The following is a 21,411-nucleotide window of genomic DNA, read 5'->3' on the forward strand; positions in this document are numbered from 1 at the left end:
GCTGCAAACATTCACACAGCAATACATGTCCATGTCTGTAGCTGAAAATACAACATGCCTGTAAAAAGGCTAAGTTCAGGCTTACCTTTCCAAAACAGCACACAGCAGCTCTTTGTCTGTCCGTATAACTGTGATGATCATCGCTTCACTCAGTCTGGTTTGGAGGTTTTTCAATTAGATGTCTCGTTTTCACTCTTTTGCTTTATCAGGTCAATATATATTAGCTCTAAAACTGGAAGTTTTAACTGGAGTTCATTGTTTAATAATGCAGAGTGGACGGGAAGGAAGTGATCAGGGTACCTCAGCGCCGGCTGTCGTTTGACTGTAAGACCTCCAAGCCGGTGTTCTCCCTGCAGAGTGACGCCAGGAGTCACACCAGCAGTCACCACCAGATGGAGAAGGTACGGGAACCCCACAGCAGTTTCCTCTTTCAGCTAATGAAATATATTGGCATTGCATAAACTTTCACATTTGAACCTTGTGGGATGGGCTTTGGGTGTCAGGATCTGAGAGTTGGGTACGCTCACATCTCCCTCTGCTTCTTCACTGTCCATTCTTTCAGGGACCAGATCGAATGGGGCAGATCACATCAGATGAAAACCTCGCAGATTCAGTTCACCCCCAGCACTTTGCAGGTATGACAAGTATTCCTGGAGTTTGGCACTTCCTTGAATTCACTCTGGAACCCAAAACCTCCAGAAGACCTGCACTCTCCACTGCTCTGGTGTGTCCGTGGTGAGAGGCGGTGGTCTGGTAGCCCCACAGCTCAGAGCCATGTGTTGGAGTTCAGCCCGGTGAACCAGGGGGTCTGGTCCCTGGTCCTTCGGGTCGGGGATAGGTTCCTCACTGGAGTCTCGGCTTACGGGCCGAACAGGAGTGCAGAGTACCCGGCCTTCTTGGAGTCCCTGGGAGGGGTGCGAGACAGTGGTCCATCTGGGGACTCCATGGTTCTACTGGGGGACTTCAACGCTCACGTGGGCGGCAACAGTGAGACCTGGAAGGGGGTGATTGGATCGCACGGCCTCCCCGATCTGAACCCGAGTGGTGTTCTGTTATTGGACTTCTGTGCTAGCCACAGTTTGTCCATAACAAACCATGTTCCAGCACAGGCGTGTCCTGGCACCAGGACACCCTAGGTCGGAGGTCGGATGGTCGACTTTGTTGTCGTGTCATCTGACCTTTGACCTCATGTTTTGGACACTCGGGTGAAGAGAGGAGCAGAGCTGTGGACCGATCTCCACCTGGTGGTGAGTTGGATTCTCTGGCGGAGGAGGAAACCGGACAGACTTGGCAGACCCAAACATGCTATGAGGGTCTGCTGGGAAGGTCTGGCGGAACCCTCTGTCAGCAGGGTTTTCAACTCCCACCTCCGGGAGAGCTTCTCTCATGTCCCGAGGGAGGCTGGGACATGGAGTCCAGTGGACCATGTTCTCCACCTCCATTGTGGAAGCAGCTGCCCGGAGCGGTGGCCGTAAGGTGTCTGGTTCCTGTCGTGGCGGCAACCCCCGAACCCGGTGGTGAAGACAGGAAGTGAGGGCTGCCGTCAAGCTGAAGGAGTCCAGGAGAGTCCAGAAGCAGCTGACAGGAACCGGCAGAACCAGAGAACTGCAGCCCGAGTGGTTGTGGAGGCAAAAACTGGGTCTGGAGGAGTTCCGGAGGCCATGGAGGAGGACTACCGATCAGCCTCGAAGAAATTCTGGCAAACCGTCCGGCGCCTCAGGAGGGGAAAGCAGGTCTCCGCCAACACTGTTTACAGTGGAGGAGGAGCTGCTGACCTCAACTGGGGACATTGTTGGACGGTGGAAGGAAGACTTCCAGGACCTCCTCAATCCTGTCGCCACGTCTTCCTGGAGGAAGCAGAGGCTGAGGTCTCAGAGGTGGACTGAGGTCTCAGAGGTGGACTGAGGTCTCAGAGGAGGACTGAGGTCTCAGAGGTGGACTGAGGTCTCAGAGGTGGACTGAGGTCTCAGAGGAGGACTGAGGTCTCAGAGGAGGACTGAGGTCTCAGAGGTGGTCTGAGGTCTCAGAGGTGGACTTGTCCATCACTTAAGCTGAAGTCTCCGAGGTGGTTGGTCGGCTCCTTGTCTCAAAGCACCGGGGGGGGGGGGGGGGGGGGGGGGGGGGGAATGAGGTTCACCCTGAGTACCTGAAGTCTCTGGATGTTCAGGACTGTCTTGGTATGTCTGTAGCATAACGTGGCAGTCGGGGACGGTGCCTCTGGACTGGCAGACCGGGCTGGTGTTCCCCCTGTTTAAAAAGGGGGACTGGAGGGTGTCCTCCAACTATAGGGGGGTCACACTCCTCAGCCTCCCTGGGAAAGTCTATTCCAGGTTCTGGAGAGGAGGATTCAACCGTTAATGGAACCTCGGATCCAGGAGGAACAATGCGGTTTTTGTCCTAGTCCTGAAACACTGGACCACCTCTAGACCCTCCACAGGGTGCTTGAGGGTTCGTGGGAGTTCGCCCAACCAGTCCACATGTGTGTTGTGGACTTGGAGAAGGCGTTCGCCCGCCTCCCTCATGGTACCTTGTGGGGGGCTTGGGGAATACGGAGTCTGGGCCCCCTTGTTCAGGGCCGTCCGGTCTCTGTATGACCGGAGCAGGAGTCTGGTCTTTGTTGCAGGTGTCCTGTCAGATTTTGCTACCCATCGAAAATTGCTGCTTTGCGGCTATGTGCATATGTTCATCGTCTTTAAAATCACACCCATAATTCTTTGCTGCCTGTCGGAGCTCGCCCTGCGAGAGTGAGCATCGTGAGCAGGACCGGAGAGCTCGGAGCACTGAGTACTTGAGCAGTATTTGATGGGTGCAAGTGAACTATCAAAATATGCTACCATAAGTACATATAAAACACATCAAAACTAGCTGGAATTAATGATACGGGGTATTGGGGGTGAATGCTAATGATTTATTCGTGCACTGAGTACTGGGAGCAATACTTGATGGGGGCGGGGTTGTATCATCAAAACATGCTCCCCTACAATTTTGGTTAAAAAAAAAAACATAGAGGAAGACGCAAGAAGATTTGTTTTTTGTTTTTTTTTTTAACATGGTAACGTCATTGTAATTAGATAAACTGTAATGACAAAGCTTTAGTGAAAAAAATTATAGACGCGTCTATCAGAAAATGCAACGGTAGCAAAATCTGACAGAACACCGGCAGTAAGTCAAACCTGTTAAAGGCACATGGACTCCAGCAGGGCTGAGCTTTGGTATAGGTCCTGTTCATCATTTTAATGGACAGAATTTGTAGGTGAAGCCAGGGACTGCAGGCGGTCCAGTTCAGAGACAAGGACCGGAAAGGGTCTTGTTTAGGGACCACAGGATTTCATATTTGTTTTGATGATGTTGTCCTCTTGGCTCCATGGAACCCAGACCACGCCCTGACCATTATGCACTGGGGTGGGTTTCAGCCAAGAGCAAAGCGAAGGGGATGAGGATCAGCACCTCCAAATCCAAGGCCCTGGTCCTGGACCAGAAGAAGATGGTCTGCCCTCTCCAGGTCGGTGGAGAGATCCTGGCCCAAGTGGAGGAGTCCCGTTATCTCAGGGTCTTGTTCACTAATCGAGGAAGGGTGGAGGAGACTGACAGGAGGGTGGAGCAGCTGCAGTGATCAGTGGTGGTTTGGGTCCGTCGTGGTGAAGAAGGAGCTGAAAGAAGCTCTGGATTCACCGTCAGTCTCCGTTCTACCCTCACCTCTGGTCCTGAGCATCAGGACCCACAGGACCAGGGTTCTTACCTATAAAGCTTGCGGCGCACAAAACGAGCCCCAAACCTTGCGGTGCCGCCCCTCTGCGCCAAAGCAGGTACCTATATACATTTTGCGAAGGGAAAAAATGCGCGTGACTTTGCGGTCCTCACCGCCAACAAAATAGGTGCCGTACGGGACCGCACAATTCAGAAAAACTACCTGGAGACGACTAAGCAGAAGGAAACGGAACTGAAAAGCCTTTATTTGTCCCGCGTGGGGAAACTGCAGGGCTGCAGCGGCAAGAAACGTAGAAAGAAAAGTAGAAAAATACAAAGCCCAACCATACAAGGAAAAGTTAAATATAGTTTGTATGTAAAATTAGATATAATTGCATAACAGGAATATACTGACCGACACAACTAATTATTTAAGTTGAATTAAATATAACGGAAATAAATCGGAAGACACATTTAATTAAATAATAGATAGAAGCCGACAGATATAAATCAAACTTAATTTACACCAAGATCCAAGACAGATATAACGAAATAAATAACAGACATAAGTTCGATATAATTTAAATATACATTTCAGACAGACAGTGAGTGGTGATGAGCACATGAGGGGGGACACTGTGAGGAAGTCATGTTCAGAGGCTTTGGAATGTTTCCATCCTGTTCCATCTCCTTTCTGCATCTTCTAAAGTAAACACAAAATAAATAGTTCACAGGGAGCAATCAGACACATCACATATAAACATGTACAATGTCTTTGTCTCTGCACTTACAAATACCGACTGTCCCTTGTATGACAATTTTTCTCATGATACACACTTCAAAGTGTTCACAATTAAATGGCAAATTGACACAAAAAATGTTTGCTATGTAGCCATGGCCATATCTGACGTCCGAAGCCCGAATCATCCGGGTTCACAGCCTCTATGCTGCAGCGCATTAAATCCTGCTGACTCCAGAGGCAAAACAATCTAGATAATGCCTGGACCACGATCATACTGTGCAACCATTTCCACTACATCTTTATGTTAAGTTTTTTTTTTCCTTTTTTTTTAAAGGTGTTTCCGCAATGTTGAGACTCTATGAATTATGACAACTCACCTTCAAGTCGGACCACTTCTTTCACTTCAGCAGTAGTGGCCCGATGGCTCTGACCACGTTGTGGTCACCTGCTCCCACTCAATATTTTTCCGTCTGTCCCTCCACTGCTGTGTCCTCCAGAGAGGACAGCAGACCGGCTCTCCACCCTCTGTCCCTCCACTGCTGTGTCCTCCAGAGAGGACAGCAGCCCGGCTCTCCACCTCACCAATAACGGCAGCAGCATCACCTCAGTCCTCCTCAGCGGCAGATTCACCGCCTGCATGCGGCGCGCCTCACCTGCCGGAGACACTTGTGTTCTGCAGCGAGACGCTGATCGCCTTGAAAAGGAAAAGCTGCGGTGTCCTCTGCTGAATGTGCGATTAAATTGTAAATGCCATGATTATGCACACTTTTGCTCATTTGGCTGATCATAAAGTGTTTTTCTATCGTTTTCGTTCGTTTCTTTATGTTTGGAATAAGATTTAAAATGTTGCTTTTTTTTTATTTGAATGCTTCAACACAACCCGCCCGAATGTCATTAAAATCTTCATTTTTCGACACTTCATCCGCCTGATCCGCGGTTATCTGCAGGCTCCGCTGCGCCTCACCGTCTAATATACCCAAATTTCATTCATGAGTTCATTTGCATACCCATATATGGTGCCAAGGGGTGGAGTTGGGCGGGATTGTGGGTGTGATCGGCCACCGACACATTCTCCGCAGGATTTGAAACCGTGACTTGGAAATTGCGAACAGCTGTGCGGCGCACTTTTTTTTGGCTCCCGAATTTTTTTTGCGGACAGAAGTTTGCGTTGCGTTCCCACGCACCATTATTGTCAGATTTTCCCGCAGGGTTTTATAGGTGAGGCCCCAGATCCGGCTACAGGCGACTGAAATGAGCTTCCTCCATAGGCTGGCTGGGTGCTCCACTGGAGAGAGGGGGAGGAGCTACGTCAGCAGAGGGAGGAGCTACGTCAGCAGGGCGGAGCTGGGAGTAGAGAAAATACTCCTCCAGATAGAGAGGAGCAGCTGAGGAGGCTCAGGCAGCTATTTAGGATGGAGATTCCTGGACGCCTCCCTGGGAGGAGTTCTGGGCCTGTCCCACCAGGAGGAGGACCCAGGGAAGACCTAGGACATGCTGGAGAGACTATGTCTCTCGGTTGGCCTGGGAACGCTGGAAGAATTTATTTTCTCTCAGTCTCCACCCATCCAGTCTGCTTGGTTTGGATGTGTGTTACATGAACTTTGCGTCACTGCAGAGCAGAACTCACCAGGCGCTGGATTGTTCTCCACTAACAGGGAGCGAGAGCTGGTTCAGACCTTGGTTCAGACCCTGGTTCAGACCCTGGTTCAGACCCTGGTGAGACTGGTTCGTTTGACCCTCCTGATGAAGTGTTGCTGCAGTAGTGAACCTTGATAATACCTGAGCTCAGACCAGCCTCAGTACCTCCAGCGGCTGCTGGAGGAATGTTGTCTCATCTCGTTTGGCTTCAGTGTGACTGAGCTTCAGCCGAGGCTGGCCGGCCGTCCTCGCCAGGGGCAGGGCCACACGCCATTGGCTTGAGTGGAGCTGTTCGTTGATGGACAGTAATCTGTTGTTGCAGCCTGATCATGAACAAATCCTCACTGGACTGAGCCTGTATTTGTAACCAGTGTTGTTTTTGGCAGCCTGCTTTGATTTAGTTTTAGTCTTAGTCTTTTGGACGAAATGCTCATTAGTTTTAGTCTAGTTTTAGTCATTTCAACACTTCATAGTTTTAGTCTAGTTTTAGTTGACGAAAACCAAACGGGTTTCAGTCCAGTTTTAGTCATTAAAAAAAGGCTGAAACAATAGTACATGAGAAAAAAGGCAGACAAAGGAAATTCTAAACCAAACAAACATAATAAAATATACTTAAATGGCACAAAACCATCATAACACATTGATTCCTTGTGAATTAAATAATAACTGGACTAGTTTGATACTTTACAACCTCAATGCAGTGCTTATATGAGCTCTGCAGACAGAATGAGAGGACTAATAGGAGTTTTGCTGATACTTTCAGGCTATTTCTATAATGTCCATACTGATATAAAGGCTGAGATCTTTTATTAAAACTGCTCTGTTATGTTTCTATGTTACTGATTTGAACTGGTCAGAGTAACTGCCTGTTATTACTTTTGGAGGAGAGATAACACCAATATTAAGATGGTTATGAGGAAAATACTACCATTAAAACAACTGAAATAAACTAAATTAATTCCTTGGGTAAACTTGATGGTATGAAACACTTGGAAGTCTTTGAAACTGAAATGACAAATATAACTTGAGTTTAATAAACTTTGTAAGTATTCCTTACCTGAATTTTCTTTATACTAATTTTAAACAAGAGTGACAATACATTTCTTCAAAATAAGACAACACCTGGATTATTTTTAAAAAAGAAAAGAACAAGAAAAAGTAAAGATTTATTAGGTACTTGGGGAAAAATCTTCACTAATTAGTGGTGGGCTCCTGTTGCAGTTTCACAGTAAGAACAAACAGTCAACAGTTGGATCAGATCCTCCGTCTCCACTGCGAGGCGTTCTGTTTTATTTTCTGCTGGATTCTGATTAAAGTACATCCATAAATCGCTGCATCTTTTCCTCCCGCCGAGCCCGGGCGAAAGCTCCTGCCACGCTCTCTAGTGCGCCTGCGCATGCAGTGCAGGCATGCAGGAAGCAGCTCGAGAATTGCTGATATTTTCAGAGTAAAGCAGCCGATCTGCGTGAACTGGCCGGGGGAATCGCATTTGTTTTCATTTATTTTGAAAGTCAAAATACCGACATTTTCGTCTGGTCTCGTCTCGTTAACGAAAACAACAGATCCGTCTCGTCACATTTCCGTCTTTAAAGAGATATTTTTAGCTCGTCACGTCTCGTTTTAGTCACGGAAAAAAGGGGCGTTGACGAAATATTTTCGTTGTCGTCATCGTTAACGAGAACAACACTGTTTGTAACCAGTGTTTGCTCTAGAAAATACACAGTTTGGAATATTGAGCCCCAGCTGGAGTGAAAAGCTTCTTCTGAGCATCAGAAGGCTGCTTCTCTCTTTCTTTTAGTTTTTATTTGTTGCCTTTCTAACCCAGCCGGAGACTCTGCTCCTGTTGATTGTTTTTTTATGTTTGATTGACTTCTATATGGCTCTTTGGTCCAGCTGTAGCTGTTTTAAAGTACTCTATAAATAAAGTTAAAAACACATTTGAATTGACTTGTTTGTATATTAAGTCTTATTGCAGCATTTTTGTGCATCTTCCACACTCTAAAACGTAACTCAGAGGAGCTTCTAACACCACTTGATTTAATACATGGATATAAGTAAAAAATTGTAATTAGTTGATTTTGATAAGGTATCTCAGTTCCAAACCTATTTTTCTCAAGTTATGAAAAAGTTGTTACGTTCTTAATTACATTAACTTAAGTTTGCTTGCAGTTTGAACTCAAAATTCATTGTTGATGGGTTTAAAACAAAATTCAAGTTGTTATAACTTCACAAACTTGGCTTGATAATTTGCTTTTGTCAACGTTGACTTCACAATTTGAAGTTCCCTCTCGCCACACACCGTGCCGGGACCAGTTGGACGGCGGGTTAGCAGGACGAAAAACCTCGATACAAGCAACATTTCATGGTGACTGAAATTCATTTTTAGTAGGGTCAGGACACCACATCGGCGTGGTCAGTGGTGGTCACAGCATAAAGGAAACAGGCTCTTTGAAGAATTTAACAATGATGATGGTAGTGCCGCAATGCATCATGGGAGTTTGGGATGAGATATTCAAGATTTAAACATTGATTTCATTATTTATTTCGATGTTCTGATGTTGATAGTGTTATTGGTAGTTGTGTTTGGTTGTTTTCTTGTTCAGTTAATCTAAATAGTTTAGTTACTTTTTGTGTCAAACCTGGAATGAGAAGTACTGAGCATTTAATCTGCTCACAACATGAAGGCTCAACAGAAACTGTCCATTTGAACAACTTAAAAGTGGGCAGCCAATTTATTTCAGTTATCAACTTAAAAATCTTGCATTTATTAAGTAAACAGTACTTAAAAGGATCTTTGACTGATGACAAAAAATGAATTCACTCAAAGTGATGTAGTTTGTTGATTCTGAGGTTGCCATAACTTAAAAGGACTAATGCAAACTGTTGCGTTGATTTTTTTGTTGAGTCTAGACATTTCTTTTTAGATTGCAGCTCTTTGCTGCCCCACGAGAGTTTGAGTGAACACACCATTCCTTACCGTATTGGCCCGAATATAAGACGACTCCGATTATAACACGACCCTATTTTTCAAAGATCATTTTGTGAAAAAAAAAAAAAATGCTGAAGACAGTAAGGTCACTCATAAAACAACTTTTTATTATACAATTATTATAAACTCAAAAACTCACGACTGAGATAACATTTCAGGAGATATAAAATGAAAAAAATATTACCACAGTATTGAATAAAAAATATATTCTCTTTCTCAAAATAAGAAACAATAAGAAACAAATAAGAACCTCAAGGCTCCAAACTGCATCAATGATGTAAATAACTGTCCAGGTCCTTCAGCTGAATCAGGCTCTGGTGGTGGACATTCCGTCTGTCCGTCTTTCAGAGACGTTTCTCTCTCCCTTCTATCAGTCTCTCTGAAGCGTCTCTCAGGACCAGGAAAGCTTTTCTCATAGCGTTAGCATCTGCAGTGTTTTTCTGTGCTCTCCAGTCAGAACGAGGCTCTGCTCCACCAGACCTCCTGGCGGCTTGGCAGTAGTTTGATGACTCTGCTGCGTTGATCACCATCAGGTTAAAGTTGGTATCATAACTTCTCCTCTGCTGTTGCTCAGTTGTCCAGCGTTCAGCCCCTTTGTTCCAGATGATCCGCCATTTTTCCTCAGATCATCTGATCTCATTTCATCGCTCCACTCGCTCTCTGCTCAGTGATACTTTGGCTCCATCTAGCGGTGCGGATGCGTATTGACCGTCTACCGTAAGTCCGCCATTATAACACCACCCCACTTTTGAGGATGCAGTTTCTGGAAAAAAACACCGTCTTATATTCGGGCCAATACGGTACATTGGCTCACACCATAATTAACTTTTCAAAGAAAAGATGGAGGTCAAGTCCCTGAAGAGAAGTTATTAGTAACATCTTGAAGTCCTCTGAGGCAACTGTTGTTGTGATACTGGGCTATACAAAAATAAATTGATTGAAATTGATTGATTAGGAGAGTTGAGTAAAAGATAAATTAAAGGCAAATACACCAGTTTAGATGATGATAATGATTGGCTGGTGTCCACGCAGGCTCCGGCGCCTCCACCTACACTCTGGACAGCGGCATCGGCACCTTCCCTCTTCCAGACTGCAGCACAGGCCCCGCCGGGCGGAGCGTGTCCAAGATGAGGGCCGCGGCCGAGCAGCAGTCCGCCGGTTCCCCCGGGAGGGGCGGGCGGCGAGCGCGCACTCTGGAGCGAGACCTGACGCTGCAGGAGGAGTGCTACGAGCCACACAAGCAGCTGCTTCCCACCGTCCAGTATGGCTCCGCCCCCGAGGGGAGGAGCTCGGCCGGCGGCGTCCATGAAGGTGATTTCATTCATTTTCCTTTATTTGTTTTGGAGGGACACTGCGCATTAATAAACATTTTATATAAAAATGGATGTAAATGCACCCGAGTCAGCCAACGGCCAGTTTCCATCGGCTGTCCCCAGAACTAAAAGGCCAGCGCCTGGTAGGGAAGAGATGAAAATTATACACACTATACCAGTGGCGGACCGTGCGTTTCACATTAAAGCTCGTGTCCGGAGTTTTGAAAGAGGGAGGTTTTTTTTAATCCAACGTCTGGAGGCTCCGCCTCCCTCTGCTTTCATGAGCGACCAAGCCACGCCCCTTTAATTGTGCACGCTGTTATCTGTGGGGTGAAACTGAGAGCCTCCAGTCCTGCAGCGTCCTCCAGGTGGAGCTGTTTCCTGGATGTTCAGCAGACGGTGGATATATCTGCTGCGTTGCTAACTCTCCTCTGCTGGGCGAGCGCCGTGCTCTCTGGCTGCGACGCTTCGTGCACAGTTTGATTGACAGCACAAGAATGCAGAAGCTCCAAATCTATTGGCTGACGCTGACCGGCGCTTTTTCGGATAACACGGGGTCTATGAGACGAAGGCGGGGCTCATAAATGCATTTTTATATTGCTTTATGCTGATATTATATTGTAGTATGAACCAGACTGACACACTGAAGCTCTGCTGAAAAATGATTCATACACTGGAAACGAAGGGAAACTCCGGACACCAGCTTTAAGGCCTTCAGAACAGATCCGCCTGAACCAATCCACCTCTCAATAACTATTTTGTCTACAAAAAAATGTTATTATGCAGATATGCACATAAAGAGTTGTTGCTCAGCAGATAGATACTTGTGCAGCCAGAATAAAAGCCTTTGCTGAAGAGCACAAGTCTCCTACTACATCTGTGCACATACAATGAGCATCAACAACTTAATAAAACAGCAATATTATTTAGGAAAAGAGGAACATTTTACTCACCAAAATCCCCATTATTTGAAAAAATCCATCCTCCTTTCCTTCCTCAAAAAGAGTTCAACTGCTCTGTCATATAGATTATCCTGCGTTTCAGTTCCATAAAGCCAGGGCTGAAAGTCCAGCTGTCCTGTGGGATTTCTGGAGGAAGTTTTATTTCTCTTCAGGTCTTCTTCTTCTTCTTCTTCTTCTTCTTCTTCTTTGGAATAATTGCGGTAGGCGACCAACAACTTAGGTGCATAGCGCCCCCTACTGTACCTCTTGGTGAATGTAAATCAGAGGGCCTGGATCTGCTGTTGTTAGAAGCTAGAAGGCGCTGAGTCGCCAACTCGAAATCTGATTGGTTGAAGCAACTGTCTGATTGGTTGAAGCAACTGTCTGCTTGACGCTTCACTTTACTTCACTGCGCCATCAGAACGGACAGTGAAGGCCTCGGGCAGATTTCTTTGACCCTAGCAACTAGGGGTGGGACGAGACACAAATTTCACGGGACGAGATGTCTCGCGAGATTGAGTCCACGAGATCGAGACGACACGAGACCGGGAGGAGGGGGGGGGGGGGGGGGCAGCGCGGTACTCACATGCAGCGTGGGAGCATGGAGTGTCGGGTCGGAGCGCCCCTTGTACGGCCACGTTGCCCTCCGCTCTACACTGCGCCCGAGGCGGCCGCCTCGTTCCCCTATTCCCATTCAAACCGCGGCGCACAGACGACGCCATGACTGCATTTGCACTTCATGCCACTAGGTGCGCTGTTTGCATGTTCAACCTTATTTTACACAGACACCACAGAGGAAGAAGGGCTGCAGGCTGCAGGCTCTCTCTGCATGCTGTTAGAAACAGAGTGTGAGCCGGTAAGACGAGGTGAAATGTTCATTGATGCGATGCAGCGTTTTTTCAATAAAAGAGAAGAACTGAACGACCGTTTCCGCACATTTTCTTTACGTCGTATCAATTAAACTGTATCACAAGTAGTTTGTGGACTCAAAAGACCAAGATTCCCTGCAGATAGAACATGCGCAGAACAGTATTTCATGTCCTTTTCGACCGGATTTTTAAATATGAATATGAGCACATTCAGGGGTTTGCACGTGTTTATATGGCTGTGCGCCATGTAATGTATCATTCCGTCAATATTCCAGTTAATAAAGAGTTTTTGCCTTGATATAAACGTACTTAATCTCGCGGCATTGCGATCTCGCGGGATCTCGTGACACGAGATCTCGTCCCATCCCTACTAGCAACAGATGATGCCTGAAATCTGATTGGTTAAATGATTTAATATGAAAAAAACTTGTCTGGAAGCAGCGCGACCACGGGAAAACTATGAAAGGAACTGGAACATACCGTTTGGAATCATTTATTAATTATTTATGGACAAAATATAATTTACATCAGTCTGTAATTCAGATCATTTTTAGGCCAGCAGAGAAGGCCTTGCAGGCCCTGACGGCCCACCACTGCACTATACAAATGCAAAGTGCAGAATATCATACAGAGCAACAATAAAAATACAAAATACACATAAAATAAACAGCTATATACATACTATGTGACCCAATCTCATACTCATACTCGCTAAAAATATATATAAATAATTCACTCATTAGTACACACCATTTCTACAAAACATATATCGTATTCATTCGGTTACAGTTCAATGCTCAGGATCAGAGAAAGGAAGACCAGTTCAGGCCCCAGCGGCTGTAGAATTCAATGTTCAATCAATCAATCAATCAATCAACTTATTTTTGTACAGCCCAGTATCGCAACAACAGTTGCCTCAATCGAATGCCTCGGTCGATCAAGGATTTGACGCTCTCGATGAAGTGAACAGTTGCAGTTTCTGTGGAGTGATTGGCCCTACAGCCATGCTGCATGGGATGTAATAGTTGATAAGTATTAAGATGAGAGATTAGTTGTTTTGCCACCAGTTTTTCAATTATGTTGGATATAACAGGAAGTATACTTATGGGCCTATAATTTGATACTAGTTCAGGGTTGCCACTTTTGAGGATGGGAACGATAGCAGCTGGTTTCCAATGTTCTGGGAAACCACCCTGACTCTCAGAAAATGAAATATTTGCAATGTGAGTTATCTGTTTCTTCACCAGAGGGCACAAGTCCTTTATCCTAGCAGAGTCCATTTCATACACATCTCTCGATTTTTTTGGTTTTAAGCGAGTCAGTTACTTTTTGCACTTGTGATTCTGTCACCCTTTCAAGGTTGAAGCTATTTTGCTCTGGGTTTGGAGCAGTGACGGTGTAAACAGGGCCAGTCCGTCCTACAGGCGAAACAATACCCTGCCTGGGGCGCCACGTACTGGGGGGGCGCCGTGGCTGTACAAGGGGCGCCCCGACGCTCTGCGCCGCTCTGAAGATTCAGCCACCACAAACGGTTTACTTATTAAGTAAAGGACACTGCTCATTAATAAACATTTTATATAAAAAATAAATGTAAATGCACCCGAGTTAGCCTGATGACAGGCGTTCAGATCGCCGTCCATCGTTCTGCACTCACTTGGTCCCTGAATGTCTCAAAGAGACACCAGTCCCACATGAACAATCAGCATCGATGGCCCTGGGCGGGGGTTAGCCACCTGCAAACCAGAAAGACAACTTCAAGTAGTCAAGCCTGAATGTGCTGAAGGCAGTTAGCGAGAGGAAATACAGATGCCGTCACAGCGAGGAGGAGAGGGTTTCCTGACAGGTTGAACTTTGAACAGATGAACACATTAAACAGCAAACCTTACCTGACCACATGTATGAGTTTGTTTCAGCCGCTTGCTGATGTGATGCAGGAACATCAGCGGAACGTCGATTGAAAACACCCTCAAACTTGAAAACAGCCTGTTGGTCCGTCTGAGGACAGAGCGGCGGATGATCCTGAATGTAGGAGACCAGGGGTTTTCAAAGTGTGGAATAACGAGCCAGAGAGGAGTGAAAAGCCTGGCGGCCCCCCTTTACCCGCTTACTCATATCGTCTGAGCTGGGGGGGGCAGAACCGGAGCTCACTTGTACCTCGGGAGCGGGGGTAGGGATGGGAATTGTTAAGAACTTAGCAATTCCAATTCTATTATCGATACTGCTTATCGGTACGATTCCTCATCAATTCTCTTATCAATTCTCATTGACTGAGAAATGAAACAATACAGTGGGGTGTTTGCATTAACTCTTTAAAGGAACACTCCAAAGATTTTGGACCCACGCCCTATCCCTGTCATTTTTATAGTGAGACAAGATCATACATACCTTTACTGTCTCTCTGCGTCCAGCGGCTGGATCCCAGCTGTTAGCATCGTAGTTAGCTTAGCTCGGCTGCGGGAGGTGAAGAGGAGACAGCGTCGGACTGACGAAAGTGGACAAGATACTCCTCACAGTGGTCCGGGGGACGGCGTGTTAGCACGGGAAGTGAATCCGAATGGTTATAAAAAACTTTAAAAGACGTGTTTTCTTTGTTTCAGTAAGGTTTTGATGCACACAGACCTGCACGAGCACAGAGCTCCGGTGAAGGATACACCGAGGCACAGCGGCCGAGTCTCCGGCTGCTGCTGCTGTGCCCCCCCCCGCCGGGGGGCTGCGCTGAAAGAGCAATGCTGATGTGAATGAACGAACTGAGGGAATGAATGAGTTATTATTTAAAGTGGAGATGAATGTTCAACACAGGAATGAAGGGAAGCAGCACAAAGTCACGTTGGACGACGCCAGATTTGGAAGATTGAGGAACCGATTCTCGTCTGAAGAATCGGCAAGTGTGTGTTCTGCTCCAGAGCGACACACACACTAGAGGATCAGGAGAGGGAGAGTTGGTGCGATCTGTCCTCCGTTGTCTTCTAGTGTCTCTGAATCGGGGAAGATTGAAAAAATCCTGTAGTGTGTGGCGGCCTGTGAGGCTGTGTCCTTGCTGTTCCAGTGACGCTGTGTCCAATCACAGATGACCTTCAGCAGTGGGCTGCTGTCTGGAACACGCTGGCAAACAGTCTTTCATTGAACAGCAGCCGGATTGAGGGTTGTTCAAGCTGTCCTGTGAAATGAAGAGGCAGAGGTTGTAACTCCTTGACTTTAGAACATTTCTGAACCCATGGCTTCGGTGTAAATGTGTTTGTCTGTCATCCGACGGTTCCAGAGGGCGTTTTGGTGGACGGGGTCTGTGAAAGCTGTTGTCAGTGTTTGAAGGCACACAGTGTGTGTTTGCTGTAAACACTGAGTTCCTGCAGGGTTCGTCTTCTGCCTGTGAGAACGCAGGTGGCACAGGGACGGGATGGATCCAGGTGTTCACCCTGTGGCCCCCTGGTCCTAATCCTGGTCCTAATCCTAATCTGTCACTCTCATCTTTAAACGAGCTGTTTTTTGTCGAATTTGTAGACCAAGAGGCCCATGGAGTGAATATGTTCTCCCCTCGCTCCAAGACCTGGACTTTCCCCAACCTGAAGACCCCGGCCGGCCCGGCAGAGGTGTACCTGGCTGTTGAAGAGGAGGAGGAAGAGGCGGTCCCCTTCGGGTCCCCGTTCAGGGGGGTGAGACTTGCAAACTGCTGGATTTTCAAATAGAAGTTGCATCTTTTTGTTGTTGGTATCAACAGTTTGATCCTTCTTCCCACGGTGACTTTTCATTCATGCAAATGCAGACTTGCTGGTATGAAGGACAGACCGTGTCCTGCTTACATTTGTCTTATTCTGTTTGTTTGTCTTACATGTTAAAAATAAAAACAATAAATAAATCCATTTTATCACGTGCTGCCATTTGCCCAGATGCCCCTTCCTTAATTGCAGCATTTTTTTTTTCTTACAAACTGAAAACTAGTGTTTTTCCAGACTTAGCAGCTGTAATCTGGAGGCTAATCCTTAATAATAGAAATAAAAAAGCCGACAGAGAACATGCAAACTCCACACAGAAAGGGATTGTTTTCAGTGTTCTGGCTGAAAGCTGCCAGCTGCAGGCAGGAGAAAAGGGGATTCTGTGTTCACAGAGAGACTGGGATCATTTCTAACTCTGCTCTCGCTCCGTACGCCTTGTAAACACAGAAGCAAACTGTTGGTTGTTTGGAATTAAAGACTCACAGCCAGATGCTTTGTGCTTCCAGAGCGTGAAGGCCTGCGGCCCCTCCTCCAGCCGGGCGGCGGACCCGGGCGGCCTGCCCGTCCCGGCCCAGTCGGGCGCCGGCCGGCGAGGGAAAACGCGCCCCCCCCGGTGCCGAGGTGAGCCGGGAGGCCGGGCTGGAGCTGCTCCGGGAGCGTCCGGAGGACGGCCTGTCCCCGAGCCGGCCCCAGGTCCCGGAGACGCCCGAGTCCCTGAGCGACTCTCTCTACGACAGCCTGTCGTCCTGCGGCAGCCAAGGCTGAGGACGCCTCCCGGGCGCCGGCGGGACGAGGAACGCTGGACTCATCTCGTCTCCTCAGGATTTCTAAGAAACATTCAGCCAGAAGCGACGCCGCTTTTCCACAACCAGACTTCAGTACTTGATCCAGTGGACCAGACTCCGGACGCTCAGCACTCCGCCTGCCGTCCTCCTCTGCTGGGTGAGGTCTGGGAGATCCCGTCAGGGGTCTGCGTCCTTCAGCTCCAGTAGAACCAGGATCTGTGTCTGGAGCCGGAAGCAGGTTCTGGTTCCTGCTTCAGCCGGTTTCGCCCTCTCCTGTCAAAGCAGGAACCGTGCTGCTGACGCTCTCAGAGATCTGGGTTTTCAGACCCTACCGCACCTGTTGGAGCCGGATTACTGCCACCCTGCAGTAACTGTGAGAACTGTGACCCCTGACCTCTGCATGCGACCCTAAACCCTGTGAGACGATGAAGAGTGGAGGTCCTTCAAACCCGGTACCTGACTGAGAGCAGCTGAACAAGCACAGCCCACGGGGGGAAATATGCAAACTCCAGAAACGAAGGGGTGGAAGAGGTGGAAGAGGTGGAAGAGGTGGAAGAGGTGGAAGAGGTGGAAGAGGCAGCTGAGCTCCGGCTGCTGGAGGAGTGAAGGGGGGTGAAGGGGGTGAAGGGGGTGAAGGGGAGTTCACCACATTGGAGAAAAGGCTTTTGACTGTCTCACAGCTGGGCGGTTCCACCTCTCACAGCTGGGAGGCGCTACAGGCGCTTCCTTCATCTTTCAGTCAAACATGAATTGTCTTCTTCTTTTTTCTCATTGAGACCACACCCCCAAGTTCCGGTTCAGACCCCCCCTCCAGTTCAGACCCCGGGTTCAGACCCTCTGGGTACAGGTTCAGACCTCCTGGTTCAGGTCCAGACCCCCCGGTTCAGGGTTCAGCCCCCCCATGGCATGCTGTATGAAGACGAGAGAAACCCTGGATTTTCCCAGAACTACAGAAAAGCTGAATGTTCATGTCTCGTTCTGAACTCATCACAGTTTGAAATGTAGAAATGATTTCTGTCCATCATGTCCATGTCGTCTGGGACAGTTTTCTGTTGTTGAATCATGAAACACTTAAAGGTAATATATACCAGCAATAATAACATAGATCAGAGAAATGGCTCCACTATGAAATGAATCTCTTTTTCTATTTATTTATTTGAAATGTGCATCATTTCCAGTCATTTCTTGTTATTTTGTAATCTTTCTGTGGAAACTGCTCTGTGCTCAGTAGATTCTCTTCATATCTTCTCTTGCTGTTTGTTCCTTAGCAGATAGAGCTCATGTCTACAACTGCCGTTTTCCAACTTTCTAATAAAATCTTTTCATTTAGGTGTGTGGCCTTTACCTGCAGCCGATACCCTCTGGCTTCATTCATCTCAGGCGGAATCAAACCCTCACCCTTCACTGTGGACGAACATGCTTCGAAATACAAGTGAAGCTGGATTTCTGCAATGAATGAAAACAAGTCCAATTAAAAACAAATATTTCACATGTTCTCAAAAGTTTTAAAGAATTGTAACAAATTTGAACAATTTTGTTTAAAAAATAATCAACGTTCTGTGATGAATTCTGGATTATAATGTGAAGAAAATTATATTTTGATAAGGGAACATTTCAAAAGAAATTCAGATTTCCTCTTTCTGTTCTGATGACAGGATGATTCTGCTGATAATAAACTAAAGGCTCATACATAGGTTCACTAAAGGGTCATATTGAGGTCAACTAAAGGTGAACTAAAGGGTCATACAAGGCCAACTAAAAGGTCACATACGAGGGTGTACCCAAAAGAATCCGGAATTTGACTGTAACTTTTTATTTCTGACATTTCAAAATAAAACTCCACCGTCGCCTTCAAAATAATCTCCATCCGCATGAATGCAGCGCTCCAGCCGTGCCTCCCACTTCACCACTGCGTCGTCAGACCCGTGCGTAGAGTCATTCAGGGCCGGCTGTGGTTTGTCTGTCCCCTCCTCCACATCTGCAAACCGCTGTCCCTTCAGCTGCTTCTTCAACCTGGGAACAAGAAAAAGTCCCTGGAGGCTTCATCTGGAGAATCAGGCGATGGGAGAGGAGATTCATCTCATTCTCCTCCAGAAACGGCGTGAGGCGCAGCGCCGTGTCCGCTGGCGCTCTGTGGTGGTGGATCAACCGGCTCCACTCCGCCACGACGCTCTGCTTCCTCCTCACATCCTCACGGAGCGTCTGAGGACTTCCTGTAGTAGTCCTGGTTTACAGTCTGACCTGGAGGGACGGACTCGCTGTGGACGAGACCCTGGACAGCCAGGAAGCAGCTCAGCATTGTTTTCACGCTGAGCGGACCTGACGCCGACATCTGGCCCTTCTCAGACCCCCGGACCACTCCTGGACCTGAGTCTTCCCAGAGCAGCATCCTGTAGGCTTGCTGCAACACGCTGAGAGTTTCTGCTGCTGGTTTTCCAGCAAGAAGCAGAATTTAATGTTTGCGCTGCTCTGGCTTCACAGTCAATGTCACCATTTTGGAAAAAATCACAGACGCCGCTGCACTCTGTTGCTATAAATAGCTCCTGACAGGCGTCAGCGTCACTCTGGGAGCTCAGATTTCTCACAGATGTGCACGAGGCTTACCTGCAGCACATCTGATGGCCAGAAGTCCAAACTCATTATTATTATTGTTTTCTGACCAAATTCCAGTTTCTTTTGGGAACCCCCTCGTATAAGTTAACTAAAGGGTCATATATAGGTCAACTAAAGCTTAACTACAGGGTCATATACTGTATAGGTTAACTAAAGGATTGTAGTATGGTTGACTAAAGGGTCATACAAGGTCAAGTAAAAGGTCATATATAGGTTAACTAAAGGTTGACTAAAGGATCGTAGTATGGTTAATTAATAAGGATTACTATTGCAACAACACATCATCAGCAGGGTAAAACTAACCTGTCTCACGACGGTCTAAACCCAGCTCACGTTCCCTATTAGTGGAGAACAATCCAACGCTTGCTGAATTCTGCTTCACAATGACAGGAAGAGCCGACATCCAAGGATCAAAAAGCGACGTCGCTAAGAACGCTTGGCCGGCACGAGCCGGTTCTCCCTGTGGGAACTTTTCTGACACCTCCTGCTGAAAACCCACAAAGTCAGAAGGATGGTGAGGCCCCGCTTCCACGGTCTGTACTCATACTGAAAATCAAGATCAAACAAGGTCAAGTAAAGGGTCATATATAGGTTAACTAAAGGGTAATACGAGGGGGGATCCAAAAGTTCCCGGACTGTGGTTATAACTTTTTATTTTTTAATCTTCGCAATTATTTGAAACTGTCACCTTCAAAATCCTCTCCTTTGGCTGGAATACAACGCTGCGCCCGAGATGTTCACTGTTCAGAAGAGTCGCCATGACCGTGCGTAACTGTGCCGGAAAGATAGAACTTCGATCCCCCCCCCGCCTGTATGCCTGTCTTACCTTTCCGCTGCCGCTCCAGTTTCATCTTTGACAACAAAAAGCCGTCGCCCGGGGCCAGACCAGGGGAATATGGCGGTGGGGAGGCTGGCTGGTCACGGTTTTAGTCCAAAATTATGCTTTACACACAACATCTGGTGCTATTTCTGTGCGTAACGGGGCGTCCTGTGGTCTGCTGTGATGAGGCCATTTCCAGGAGCCTTCGTCTCCCTGCTTCTAATAACCGCCTGAGGATGATCTGTCTGGATCTCTACAACACTCCATCAGTTCTGCAATGTCATCAAAAGTCCTGCGTGGATCTACCAGGACGTCTTCTTCAGTTTTTGTGAGGTTTTCCTCTGTTCTGGAAGTGGATTGTTGTCCTCTGCGTGCCTGGTCTTCCTGATGTAATCTGATTACTCTTAAAGGGCCCAAACCACTCAGAAACCCTAAGAATCCTTCTTAAAGAATGTCTGCAACATGGTGAGTGTTTCTGCCGCTGTTTTCCCAATAAAAAACAAAATGTTTTGACAGAGCGCATATCCGTGGATATCCGCCATCTTGAAAAATCGAAGAGCGGGGAGTAACTCTGTCAACACAAACAGTGACTGTCAGCTGACCGCTTCACGGGGGAAGACCAAACCTGGCACAGTTATGCATGAGGCTATCCTGTAGCGACATCTAGCGGCCAAAGGCGGAAATTCATTGTATTTTTTTTATTAATAGAATCAGTCTGGAAACTTTTGGGTCCCCCCTCGTGTTTAGGTTAACTAAAGGTTCACATATAGGTTAACAAAAGGTTAACTACAGTTTCATATATAGGTTAACTAAAGAGTAGGGCTGTCAAAAATAACACGTTAATTGCGTTAATTCATTTATGTAATTAATCTCATTAAAATTTTTAACGCAGTTTAATGCATGCGCATCATGACAAGCCTCACCTCTACCAGCGGGTGGCGGTAGTGCACCCGCATGGAGTGCAAGCTGCCTGCAAGCTGCCAGCCAGCGAAGAAGAAGAAGAAGCCTCACCTCAGCTGATCAAGAAGCTTTTCTGGCTCTACAGACTGTTTATCTGCTCCTATATTACAGATTATTAAGAGAAAATTAAGCACATACCCTGTCAGTACGTTATCATTAAAGGTGCATTAAGGAGTTTTTCAACTTTAAAAATACTTATTTTCCACCATAAATATGTTACACATTTTTAATGATGTCAATCAATCAATCAAGCAATCACGCAATCAATCAATCAATCAATCAATGTATTTCTGTACAGCCCAGTATCACAACAGCAGCTGCCTCAGAGGCTTCAAGATGTTACA

General features: G+C 46.9%; 1 protein-coding gene across 1 annotated transcript in view; it reads left to right on the forward strand.

Moving 5' to 3' along the window:
• Positions 1–16,794, forward strand: part of nckap5l (NCK-associated protein 5-like) — a 46,923-nt gene extending 30,129 nt beyond the window's left edge. Inside the window, 6 exon segments of the mRNA XM_030119033.1 lie at positions 272–401; positions 563–635; positions 10,089–10,367; positions 15,678–15,829; positions 16,396–16,502; positions 16,504–16,794. Of these exon segments, the coding sequence (XP_029974893.1) occupies positions 272–401; positions 563–635; positions 10,089–10,367; positions 15,678–15,829; positions 16,396–16,502; positions 16,504–16,654 (892 nt within the window). The 3' untranslated portion in view covers positions 16,655–16,794.
• Positions 16,795–21,411: the final 4,617 nt, after the last annotated feature.

Source organism: Salarias fasciatus, chromosome 20 (assembly GCF_902148845.1).
Source record: "Salarias fasciatus chromosome 20, fSalaFa1.1, whole genome shotgun sequence".
NCBI lineage: Eukaryota > Metazoa > Chordata > Actinopteri > Blenniiformes > Blenniidae > Salarias > Salarias fasciatus.